The sequence below is a fragment of the Rhinoraja longicauda genome, chromosome 34 (assembly GCF_053455715.1).
Source record: "Rhinoraja longicauda isolate Sanriku21f chromosome 34, sRhiLon1.1, whole genome shotgun sequence".
Taxonomy (NCBI): domain Eukaryota; kingdom Metazoa; phylum Chordata; class Chondrichthyes; order Rajiformes; family Arhynchobatidae; genus Rhinoraja; species Rhinoraja longicauda.
Window position 1 is genome coordinate 19144061 of NC_135986.1, and position 12420 is coordinate 19156480.

A 12420-nucleotide genomic window follows, 5' to 3' on the forward strand; every position below is an offset into this window, starting at 1 on the left:
GGTCCCGAACTACTATCTACCTCATCGGTCGGTGACCCTCGGGCTATCCTCGATCGGATTTTATATTGACAGGACAGGTTTAGAGGGATACTAGACCAAGTGGACCTGTTGGGCCCAAACTTCTCCTGCATTGTTGCAGCACCCTCTCTTCTCCCCTCCCCTCTTCCCCCCTACCCCCCTCCCACTTCATCACCCTTATCCTCCCCCCTCCCTCCCTAGGAGATGGATTTAAACTTTAAAATGTGAATAACTTTAAAAATATAACACCGATTTCAATGAAACGTCTTCCATTAGCACCAAAGGAACGACGGTGAGTGAGGTGGGCCTAAAATTGCCGCGCTATCGTGCACCGTTTCAGCTGTAGTTCAGGAACAAACAAACGAACGAACGAGAGTTTTAGTAAATAGATTTAGCAGCATCTGGCTCACAAATTATAGGAATAGAATTAGGCCATTCGGCCCATCGAGTCCACTCCGTCATTCAATCATGGCTGATCTCTGCCTCCTAATCCCATTCTCCTGACTTCTCCCCATAATCCTTGACACCCGTTCTAATGAAGATTTTCTTTCTACCTCTGCCTTAAAAATATCCGCTGATGGCCTCCACAGCCCTCTGTGGCAATATGTTCCACAGATTAACTACCCTCTGACTAAAGAAGTTCCTCCTTTCTAAATGAGCGCCTTTTAGTTCCGATGCTATTAGACTCCCACCAGTGGAAACATCCTCTCCTCATCCACTCTATCTATGCCTTTCATTATTCAGTAAAAGTTTCAATGAGGTCCCCCCTCAATCTTCTAAACTCCAGCGAGTACAGGCCCTGTGCTGTCAAACGCTCATCATATACTAACCCACTCATTCCTGGGACCCTCTCCAGAGCCAGCACATCCCTCCTCAGATATAGGGCCCAAATTTGCTCACAGTACTACAAATGTGGCCTGTCCGTGTGGTGTTTGTACGTTCTCCCTGTGAGTTACTCCAGCACTTTGTCTTTTTATGGAAATAGGCTCTTCGGCCCACTTAGTCCACGCCCATCACCCCATACACTAACACTATCCTACACACACACACACACACTAATTTACAACTTTTACCGAAGCCAATTAAACTACACGCCTGCAAGACTTTGGAATGTGGGAGGAAACCAGAGCTCCCAGAGAAAGCCCACGGGGTCACAGGGAGAACGTACAAACCCCACACGGACCGCATCTGTAGCCAGGATCGAACCTGGGTCTCTGACATAAGGCAGCGGCTCTACCTGCTGCGAAACTGTGCCGCCCAATATCTATGCGTATTGTGTTTACAGACCTACTAAGCTGCCGCAAGTAGGGCAGCACGGTGGCGCAACAGTAGAGTTGCTGCCTCACAGCGCCAGACTCCCGGGTTCGATCCCGACTAGGGGTGCTGTCTGTACAGAGTTTTACGTTCTCCCCATTAGCTGCGTGGGTTTTCTCCCACACTCCAAAGACGTGTAGATACGTAGGTTAATTGGCTTGGTGTATCTGTGGAATTCTCTGCCTCAGAAGGCAGTGGAGGCCAATTCTCTGAATGCATTCAAGAGAGCTAGATAGAGCTCTTAAGGATAGCGGAGTCAGGGGGTATGGGGAGAAGGCAGGAACGGGGTACTGATTGAGAATGATCAGCCATGATCGCATTGAATGGTGGTGCTGGGCCGAATGGCCTCCTCCTGCACCTATTATACGTGTACATTGTCCCTTGTGTGTGTAGGACAATGTTGATGTGCGGGGATCGCTGGTCGGCGTGGACTCAGTGGGCCGAAGGGCCTGCTTCCGCCGGTTCAACGTGTTTTAGTGAACGAATGACACCGTCAGCAGCTGGTTTACCTCAGCAGCTGCTGACGACCTGCACCAGAGAGCATCCTAACACATGGCATCCCTGTGTGGTACCTCAGCTGCACGGAGGCAGAGAGGAGAGCTCTTCAGCGGGTAGTCCATAGAGCTCAGAGGACCATCGGAACACAGCTACCAGCCTTGGAGGGCATCTACAACACACGATGCCTCAGAAAAGCCACCAGCATCCACAAAGACTCCTCACACCCCTGCAACAGTCTGTCCGAGCTCCTTCCATCGGGCAGACGATACAAGGCCTTCTACGCCCGCACCTCCAGACTCAGGAACAGCTTAATCCCCAGGGCCATAGCTGCTATGAACCGGTCCTGCTGAGCCGGATGGTCACATCGCACAGTGAACCAGCACAGATCTACTTGCCCTTTATTCTGTTTTAAAACTGGTACAATTTGTTTCATTGGGTTGTTTAAATTAATACTGACTGGCTAATTAAGTTATTGCATCGTATGGGAGGCGCATTCCCAATCTCGTTGGACCCCTGTACAATGACAATAAAGATATATTGTATTGTATTGTTAGCAAACAAGTAGTTAAAAAGCCACAGGACAATTTAATCTTCATTGCAAAAGGTTTGTGGTTTAGGATGGAGAGGTTTTATTATGTCGTGTGGCGATCCGTTTTGGTTTTCCTACCTAAAAAAGGATTTCCTCCCACACTCGAAAGACGTACAGGTTTGTAAGTTAATTGGGGCTGGTATTGTTGTAAAATGTCCCTGGTGTGTAGATAGTGTGGGATCGCCGGTTGGCAGACTCTGTCGGCCTAAGGGCCTGTTTCAACGCTGTTATCTCCAAACTAATATCAATGGCAGGGTAGGATTGAGGGGCCTTCCTATTTTGTTAAACACTGCGACTGTGGGCCAAGGGCCCAAGTCAGCACTTGGCCAGAGCATGTGGAACATGCATCGATCCACAACACAAGCTTCACAGGTAGATACGCCCGCATTAAGGACACGGTCGATTCCTGTAAGACGTGTCGGGGATGGCAGTCCTCCTTCGTCACGCAGAATGGCCAACATTGACGCCAATGTTATTGATGTCTCTCCAACTTCTAGTAACCCTTACATCCCCTATCTTCATCCCTCCCCATCCTGGTCGTACTACTACTTTCACTCGTCCTGTTGAGTTTCTGTCTGCATAGCCCGTTATAACCTAGCCCACCACCAATGGACCATGCTGGGCACCACCTTTCCTTGATCGTCACTTTTTTTCCTTCTCGTGCACACCTTTCATTCATTTGTTCTGTACCTCTCTATATCACCGTCGACATCTGTTGTTTTCCTTTCCCGACTCTCAGTCCGAAGGGTCTTGACCCGCATGGTCACATTCATTTCCTCCAGAGATGCTGCCTGTCCCGCTTGACTTACTCAAGCTTTTTGTGTCTATCTTCTGGATAATCAGTCCAGGGGCGACTAGGGATGGGCATTAAATGCTGGCATTTTCATACCATGAATGAACATTGTGAAGACTGTAGGATAATAACTGCAGATGCTGGTACAAATCAAAGCTAGATTCGGGTCAGGCAGCATCTCAGAAGGAATGGGTGACGTTTCGGGTCGAGACCCTTCTTCAGACCTGAAACATCACCCATTCTTCTCTCCTGAGATGCTGGCTGCCTGAGCCGCTGAGTTACTCCAGCTTTTTGTGATATTGTGGTTGATATACTGATAAACATCTTCCACTAGCTCGAGCGAGGACAATCACCTACCTTCACACTGTCCTGGTTCGGAGATCACCTGGGCATTGGTGAAAGTGAGGTGTGAGAGATTGTTGCCTTGTTAGTAACTGGGCTCAAGGCTGTACTGAGGCACGCTCTAACTTACCTTGCACTGAACGTTATTCCCTTATCTCTACACTGTAAATGGATCGATTGTGATCATGTGTTGTCTTTCTGCTGACGGGATAGCACGCAACAAAAGCTTTTCACCGTACCTCACTACACGTGCCAATAAACTAGACTGACTGCAACTGGCTGAAGGCAACTCAAGCCAATTCTGCAGCACCAATACAAGACATTATACACACACACACAGAAATAAATGACAAACGGTAAGAAAACACAGGAGTTTTATTTTTGCGAATCTTCCTCTGTTTAAATGCTTCACATTGAGACAGAGCGCAAGGAAACTAAACTGGAAATGCTCGGGGCTTCAGTCCTCGAGCTAAAATAAAGAGTTTACACACCATTCATGCAAGACCTTTTACAGAGCAAAACCCCGAGAGGGTGGAGGGTTTTTAAAGGGACAATCCCATGCCCCAGGTCTGGCAGGGGCGCTGGCCTGGAGCGCGGGAGTAGAGCAGAGCAGGGGGCAGCCGAGGGAAAGACTGCGGCACCAAGGGCCCACGCACTCTCTGGTTCAGGATCTGGCAGTGAGCAAGAGACCCCATCCACCTTCTCGCAACCGGGGGGTGCTTGCAAATTCTGAACTTGGGGTTTTGGGGAAAGCACAGGCCTCTTCCTCCGATTCGTGTCTCTCTTGCTTGTAGCACCGAAAATCAGATGAAGCGATGGGTCAGGATGAGGGGAGGAGAAAACGAGGAACACCAGGAAATATCATTGGTTGGTGAAACAAAAAAACAAAAAGAAAACTCCCGACTGCTGTGCAACTTTTCAAATCGCCAGAAACACGCCGACCGATCCCGACACAGGGCAGACATTTTGGAAACAGCGGATGGGAAGGGGAAGCCATTTTGAAAGTGGACCGCACTAATTCCTGAACCACGAACGATACTGCTGCCTTTAGAACGGCACACAAACTCTGGATAGACAGAAAAATGCTGGAGTAACTCAGCGGGCGGGACAGGCAGCGTCCCTGGGAGAGAAGGAATGGGCGACGTTTCAGGTCAAGGAGATGGGTCTCGACCCTAAACGCCACATCCATTCCTTCTCTCCCAGGGATGCTGCCTGTCCCGCTGAGTTACTCCAGCAATTTTCTGTCTATCTTTGGTGTAAACCAGCATCTGCAGTTTAATTCCTATACAAACTGTGGATCACTAGTTCTCCCCCCCCCCCCCCCCCCCTTCCCCCATCCCTCCACAACTCCCCACCCGACCTTCGGTTCAACAGTACGGGGCAGACGCTGGTTCCATCAGAGTCAACCTCTGCTCTGGATACCAACACTGCCCTCGGTCGGAACAAAACTGACACAGAAGGGAGCCCAGCGACATCCACGGCACTAATAGGGCCAGCGAGAGATTCAGGAATGCACAGGCACTGGCTCTCTCTCTCTCTCTCATGCACGCACACACACATACACGCTCTGCAAACAGGGAGTCGGGAGGGCCAGAGATACGGCTCCCTTTAACGGCAGACACCCATAATGGGCTGGCGAGCTCGGGGATGAGCCCACACCCAGACGCGGGCGGCGACGGTTCAGACAGACGGTACGTTTTACCAGAGAAGACGGCTTTGTGGCGCCAGTCACCAATAATACTGCGTTCGTTCGCACCCAGTCCTACCGCCCCCACCCTCTCAACAACCAACAACCGCACAGGGAGGTTCCTTTTACTTCCACTAGCTGGATACGACAGCCCCTCTGTCCCCCCGAGACACAGAGGCCGCTCTCTACCATTTACAGTTGTGCCTACATTTTGTTTTTATTCTAAAATCTTTACAAAAAAAAAAGAAAATCCAAAAAAGCGTGTCTGTGGAGTTTCTGTGTCAGTCAGGACACCGTGACCCGGCTTGCTAGTGTGAACGTCCTTATCTGTACATGTTTCGAGGGAACGGGCAACCTGGGTGGGGGTCCTTTAGGTCTGTGGAGGGGGAGGGGGCGGAGCGGGGGGCATTCCAAAGGGGGGCATTGCCGGCACGCCGACCCCCATCATCACAAAGTTGCCGGGGTCGATGGGGGGAGGGGGCGGGGGAGCATACATCATGCCGGCCGTGCCGGGTGGGGGAGGGGGAGGAGGAGGGGGAGCTCCGGGAGGGAGGGGAGGCTGGACCCCAGGGGGCGGGGGAACCATAGAAGGGGTGGCAGGCATCGGTGGAGGAGGGGCCGCGCTGGAGGCCGGCGTGGGCTGAGCCTGCGGCTGCTGCTGCTGCTGCTGCCACGGTGGGACGGTCGCCGCAGTGGTCGTCGTGGTGTTGGTATCTGCAAGAGAAGCAAGAGAGGCACAGAGGCAGTCACTTGGCAAGTGAGTGCTACGCACAAACTGGGCATTCAGTGCCAGGGCAGGCCTGGCACAGGCACTGGCAGGGCCCAGTGGCTGCAGGCTGCACTGGCCACAGCTGCCAGGCTGCTCCAGGGGCACAGCACAGTGACGGAGGGGGACAGGAGGGGGCTAGGTCAGCGTGGGGTCGGCCAGGCTGAAGCACAGCGACAGAGCAGGAGAGGCTGAGGAACACCAGGGGGGAGCAGGGATGGCAAGCAGAGACAGACAGAGCAAGCAGGGGCAGGAGAGGGAGACGCACACACACACACAGCGACAAAGCAGGAGAGGCTGAGGCACACCAGGGGGGAGCAGGGATGGCAAGCAGAGACAGGGCAGGAGAGGGGGACACACACAGCGACAGAGCAGGAGAGGCTGAGGCACACCTGGGGGGAGCAGGGATGGCAAGCAGAGACAGACATAGCAAGCAGGGGCAGGAGAGGGAGACACACACAGCGACAAAGCAGGAGAGGCTGAGGCACACCAGGGGGGAGCAGTGATGGCAAGCAGAGACAGGGCAGGAGAGGGGGACACACACAGCGACAGAGCAGGAGAGGCTGAGGCACACCTGGGGGGAGCAGGGATGGCAAGCAGAGACAGACATAGCAAGCAGGGGCAGGAGACGCACACACACACAGCGACAAAGCAGGAGAGGCTGAGGCACACCAGGGGGGAGCAGTGATGGCAAGCAGAGACAGACAGAGCAAGCAGGGGCAGGAGAGGGAGACACACACACACACAGAGAGACAGACAGTGACACACAACTAGAGCAGAGACACACACAGTGACAGAGTAAGTGGGGGGAGAGACACACAAATAGAAGCGGGGAGGGGGCGAGAGAGAGACACACACAGAGTGACAGACAGAGTAAGTGGGGGGGGGGGGAGACACACACACACAGTGACAGAGTAAGTGGGGGGAGAGACACACAGAGATAGTGACACACAGAGCAAGCAGGGGACAAGAGAGACACACACACACACAGTGACAGAGTAAGTGGGGGGAGACACACACGCACAGTGACACAGAGACAGAGTAAGTGGGGGGAGAGACACACAGAGATAGTGACACAGTTAGAGAATGTGGGGAGAGAAGCAGCCACACACACACACAGACAGACACTCACAGACAGAGACAGTCACAAAGACAAGCAGTGAGATGGCTGGACACACAAACAGCATGATTTGAGAGTGGACGATTCTTTTGATCAACTAGGGGTCTCTAGCCCATTAACAAGCATTTACTGAAGGCTTTCCAAAACAACAAACAAAGTGTAGAAATGCATCCTTACTCACTCTGTTGCCAGGGTAAGGGTGCGCTGGAGGCCATGCTGCTGGTGGGAGGAGGCGGCGGAGGCTGCTGCTGCTGTGGCTGCTGCCAGGGGGGGATGGGGCCGGTGGGTGGGGGCGGAGGCTGGCTGGCTGGCGGTGGGGGTGGAGGAGGCATCATCCCCATCGGGTGGGGCATCATGTCTGTCACAGAAACACAAAGGAGGTCGTGATGAGGTGGAGGCAGAAACCTTTCCAAACAGACGCGACTAGGAGTCGCCTGTGCACAAGTCACTGGGGCATGGTCTCGGCACAGAAAGCCCCATCATAAAAAGGTGGGGGGCAGGCAGGCAGGGAGGGACGGAGGGAGGGAGGGGGGACGGGGTGGGTCACCAGCTACTCGCCAGTTGTGCTTCTAAAACTTCATGCCAGGCAGCTTGCTGCCTACAAGGGGGGGGGCTGAGGTAACATCAGAGTTGAAGCTCAACCTGGTTACCTGCCTGTGGTATCACAAGGTGCAGAGGCTCAGCCCTCCCACCAGAGATGAAGGAGACACCACAACCCGTGCTGTTGACAAGCAGCCGGTAGGGCAGCAGCCTCCACCCGCCCCCAACACATCTCGCCCAACCCCCCTCCCCCCCAAAAAACCCCCTCTGTTGCCGCTGGGGGTGTGGCCGTGGGATTTCTAGACGTCCTTTAGCCAGATGTCGAGGCCGGGCACAGATTACTGAGAGCAGCAGCAGTCGTGAGACCAACCCTTGCTTACGTTTCCCCCACTCCGGGGGTGAAGATTCTCCCGAGTCCCGGTTTATCCGGCACCACTTTTACAATGCCAGCTCCTAGTTTGCTTTCACCCGTGGGTGGAAACATCTCCACTAGTGATCTTTATCAAACCCCCTTCATCGTCTCATCAACCTCCTCTGCTCCAGCCCCTTCAGCCTTGCCTGAAGGTAAGAGCTCTCGACGCTGGTTAACGTCCTTGTGAACTGTAGCAGTGCCTTCCTTACTTTGCCACAAGCACACATATGTGCCCGTGCCCGCCGCATGCCGGAACATTACGTACGCAGCGCTCCCCGCTTCAGGCCAACGGCAATACAAGCTTGGTGCCAAGATCCGTGATGCCACCTACCACCCACCCAGCCCGCGCGCGTACACACACCCACACACACACGTGCACGCTCACACGCCTCCCCCAAGCCCGGGGGTTGACGCCTCATCGCACCACTCCTCCATTCTCGCAGCGTTTGGACCAAGCATCACCCAGCCCCTGCTCGCCCATTGTCTCTCCGCTGGCCTGAGCACTCACGGTGCAGGGAGGGTGCCAGGGTCCAGCAGTGACCACGCCAGCTACGCAGCAAGGGGAGAGACAAGCAGCAAGCAGATTTCAGTCTGTGTCAGTTTTGCCGCTCGGTGATATGTTTGTGTTTATTGACCCGAGTTGCACAGCACGATATGATTAACATTCCAGCAGCTTTGTCCTTTCAATGAGCTGCCCCCCCACATACCCCGCCTGGCCAGTCTAGCCCAGCCACTGACGTTGACACTTACTCATTGACGGGTGCACGGGATGGTGTCCCTGCCCCAGCTGGGGTGGCAGTGGCTGCATCCACGGCGGCGGAGGACCGTTGGGGTTGTGCTGGTGCTGGTGCTGGATGGGGTGTCCGGTCAGGCTGGGCATGGGGGGCGGGAACCCGTGGTGCGGCCCCCCTGGGCCACCGTGCAGCCCGTGGAAGGGCCGTCCGCCGTCCGAGGGCCCGCTGCTCATCCACGGAGGTCTGCTCTGTGAAAGGGGAAGAGAAGACGTGAGCTCGGCCCCTTGACCCACTGCAGCCTCTCCACACGTCTGGACAGGGTGGGTGTGGAGAGGATGGTTCCACTAGTGGGATAGTCTAGGACCAGAGGGCACAGCCTCAGAATTAAAGGACGTTCCTTTAGGAAGGAGATAAGGAGGAATTTCTTTAGCCAGAGGGCAGCGAATCTGTGGGATTCTTTGCCACAGACGGCTGTGGAGGCCACAAGTCAGTAGGTATTTTTAAGGCAGAGATAGATAGATTGTTGATTAGTGCGGGTGTCAGGGGTTATGGGGAGAAGGCAGGAGAATGAGGTTAGGAGGGAGAGATCGATCAGCCATGATTGAATGGCCGAGTGGCCTAATTCTGCTCCTATCACTGATGAGCATGAAGAGGCCAGCACAACAGCCGGCAGGGAAAGGGCAGCCCAGACCAAGACCCCACCCTGCTGCCCGTCAGCTGATCCACACCACCTCACCTCCAGCCGCCACCGCTTCATCTCATTTAACCCCTCCACTGCCGCTCAATATCCACAAAGCTCCACGGGAGAGGGGCGCCAAGTGTCAGCTGCTACTTGGGCCCTGGAACTCTCTGCCGTACCCCAGCCAGCCGGGAGGCATCAGATCGCTGGAGAAAATACAGGAATTAAAGAGAGGGTGCAGGGTGGCGTAGCCTCGGCTCCAGCGCCCTGGGTCCAATCCCCGCCTCAGGCACTGTCGGTGGGGAGGTTACACGCTGTCCCATGACCGCCTGGGGGGTTTTAAAGCCCTCCCACTTCTCAAGGACGTGCGGGATGTAAATCTCCCCCGAGGTGTTAGCAAGTAGTTGAATTAAAGGAGAGTTGATGAGAATAGCAAGAGGGATTAGTGTAAATTATTCACAAAATGCTGGAGTAACTCAGCGGGTCGGGCAGCATCTCGGGAGAGAAGGAATGGGTGACGTTTCGGGTCGAGACCATTCTTCAGATTAGTGTAAATGGGCACCAGGTCACTGTGGCTCCATGAACCATTTTCCTTGATGTGTGAGCCGGGACAATCTACAGCCACGTGGACCGGGACGTAGGAGGTGAGGATCAGCAATAAGAGGTAAGGAGAAACGAGAAACTGCGTACAGATAAAGACAGAAAGTGCTGGAGTAACTCAGCGGGTCAGGCAGCATCTGTGGAGAACATGGATAGGTGACGTTTCACAGAGTGCTGGAGTAACTCAGCGGGTCAGGCAGCATCTGTGGAGAACATGGATAGGTGACGTTTCACAGAGTGCTGGAGTAACTCAGCGGGTCAGGCAGCATCTGTGGAGAACATGGATAGGTGACGTTTCTGGTCTGGATCTTTCTTCAGACATGCAAGAGGGAAGGTGTAGGAAGGAACTGCAGATACTGGTTTACACTGAGGATAAGACACAACATGCTGGAGTAATTCAGCGGGACAGGCAGCATCTCTGAAGAAGTAAGAGCTGGCTCTGGGATTAGAGAGCTGTTTGGAGAGAGACAAACAGTTACTGATACCTTCTACCTGTGCACCAAGCTCCTGGGTGCAAAAGAACAAAAGGTGAAGGGGTGCTGGGACTCACTGGAAGCTGCTGCTGGGCATTACTGGGCCCTGTGTTGCGTTGGATACCGGGCTGTGAGGAACTCGGATGGCCCATGGACGATGTGGATGTTGGTACGGGCGCTTCCCCCAGCTCGGCCATCAGCGACAGGTACTCCTTGTCCATGCGCGCCTTGTCCTGAGCCGACTGCGGGTCACCCGGCCTGTTGAAGGAAGCCCCACTGCAGGGCATGAACCATGCAGTAGGAAGACCAGGTAACTAACTGCACAATGTCCAATTCACAATGGCAACAGGACAATTCACATGGCTTCATCAAATCAACACAGCGCGTACAGAATCAACACACAGTGCCGGAGCGTGGGTTTTCTCCGAGATCCCCGGTTTCCTCCCACACTCCAAGGACATGCAGGTTAATTGTCTTGGTTTGATTGTAAAATTATCCCTAGTACATGTAGTGAACCGCACAGTGAACCGGCACAGACCTACTTGAACTTGATTCTGTTTTAAAACAGTTTCTAATTTAGTTTCACTGGGTTGTCTAAATTTATACTGATTAGCTAATTCATTTATTGCATCGTATGGAAGGCGCATTCCCAATCTCGTTGTAACCCTGTACAATGACAATAAAGATGTATTGTATTGTAGGGTAGTGTTAATGTGCGAGGATCGCTGGTCGGTTGGTGCAGACTCGGTGGGGAAGGGATTGTGTTTCCGCACTGTATCTCTAAACTACACTAGTGTGTGAATGGACAATCGCTGGTCGGTTGGTGCAGACTCGGTAGAGCGAGGGGCCTGTTTCCGCGCTGTATCTCTAAACACTAACGTGGACACTTTGGAACTTTACCAGCGGCGGACAGCGACTCCTCTGATCCGTGTAAGCCCAGCACAACAGTTACTGACCTGGAGAACTTGCAGTCGGAAGCAATGTGTCCGGCCCCACCGCACTTTGTACACAGCGTGGTGTTGGTGATGCTCCTGGGCTCCGTGCTCTGCCACGGCCGCAGGATCCTGCTCAGCACAAGGGAAGCCGCTCTCAGTCTCAGCGTTTCACCAGCCGGGCCCAACGCCCCCCCCCCCCACCCCGAGCTCAAAACTCACCCACGTTAAACTCAACTCACCCACGTTAAACTCAACTCACCCACGTTAAACACAACTCACCCACGTTAAACACAACTCACCCACGTTAAACACAACTCACCCACGTTAAACACAACTCACCCACGTTAAACACAACTCACCCACGTTAAACACAACTCACCCACGTTAAACACAACTCACCCACGTTAAACACAACTCACCCACGTTAAACACAACTCACCCACGTTAAACACAACTCACCCACGTTAAACACAACTCACCCACGTTAAACACAACTCACCCACGTTAAACTCAACTCACCCACGTTAAACTCAACTCACCCACGTTAAACACAACTCACTGATGTTAAACTCAACTCACCCACGTTAAACACAACTCACCCACGTTAAACACAACTCACCCACGTTAAACACAACTCACTGATGTTAAACTCAACTCAACCCACTGACGTTAAACTCAACTCACTGATGTTAAACTCAACTCACTGATGTTAAACTCAACCCACTGATGTTAAACTCAACTCACTGATGTTAAACTCAACTCACCCACGTTAAACTCAACACTTTGGCGAGAGGCACACAATTTTGAACACGCAAACGTCCAGATTCAGGGACAGTTGTAATCAGGCAACTGAACCGTTCCCATCAGCTAGACAGCAGTCCCGACTTACCATCTACCTCATGGGAGACCTTCAATTCCAT

At 53.3% G+C, this 12420-nt stretch overlaps 1 protein-coding gene across 7 annotated transcripts in view; it reads right to left on the bottom strand.

The window, feature by feature from the left end:
• Nucleotides 1–3911: 3911 nt before the first annotated feature.
• Nucleotides 3912–12420, bottom strand: part of sf1 (splicing factor 1) — a 30648-nt gene continuing 22139 nt past the window's right edge. For 3 of the 7 annotated variants that reach the window (XM_078427987.1, XM_078427986.1, XM_078427991.1), the window contains 5 exons: nucleotides 11522–11629; nucleotides 10643–10841; nucleotides 8830–9061; nucleotides 7305–7485; nucleotides 4204–5955 (listed from right to left, as the gene is read on the bottom strand). In XM_078427987.1, coding sequence (XP_078284113.1) covers nucleotides 5565–5955; nucleotides 7305–7485; nucleotides 8830–9061; nucleotides 10643–10841; nucleotides 11522–11629 — 1111 coding nt within the window. In that variant the 3' untranslated portion in view covers nucleotides 4204–5564. Of the gene's footprint in view, nucleotides 5956–7304; nucleotides 7486–8829; nucleotides 9062–10642; nucleotides 10842–11521; nucleotides 11630–12420 lie in introns of all 7 variants that reach the window. The other 4 variants (XM_078427992.1, XM_078427988.1, XM_078427989.1 and 1 more) reach the window with 4 other exon arrangements.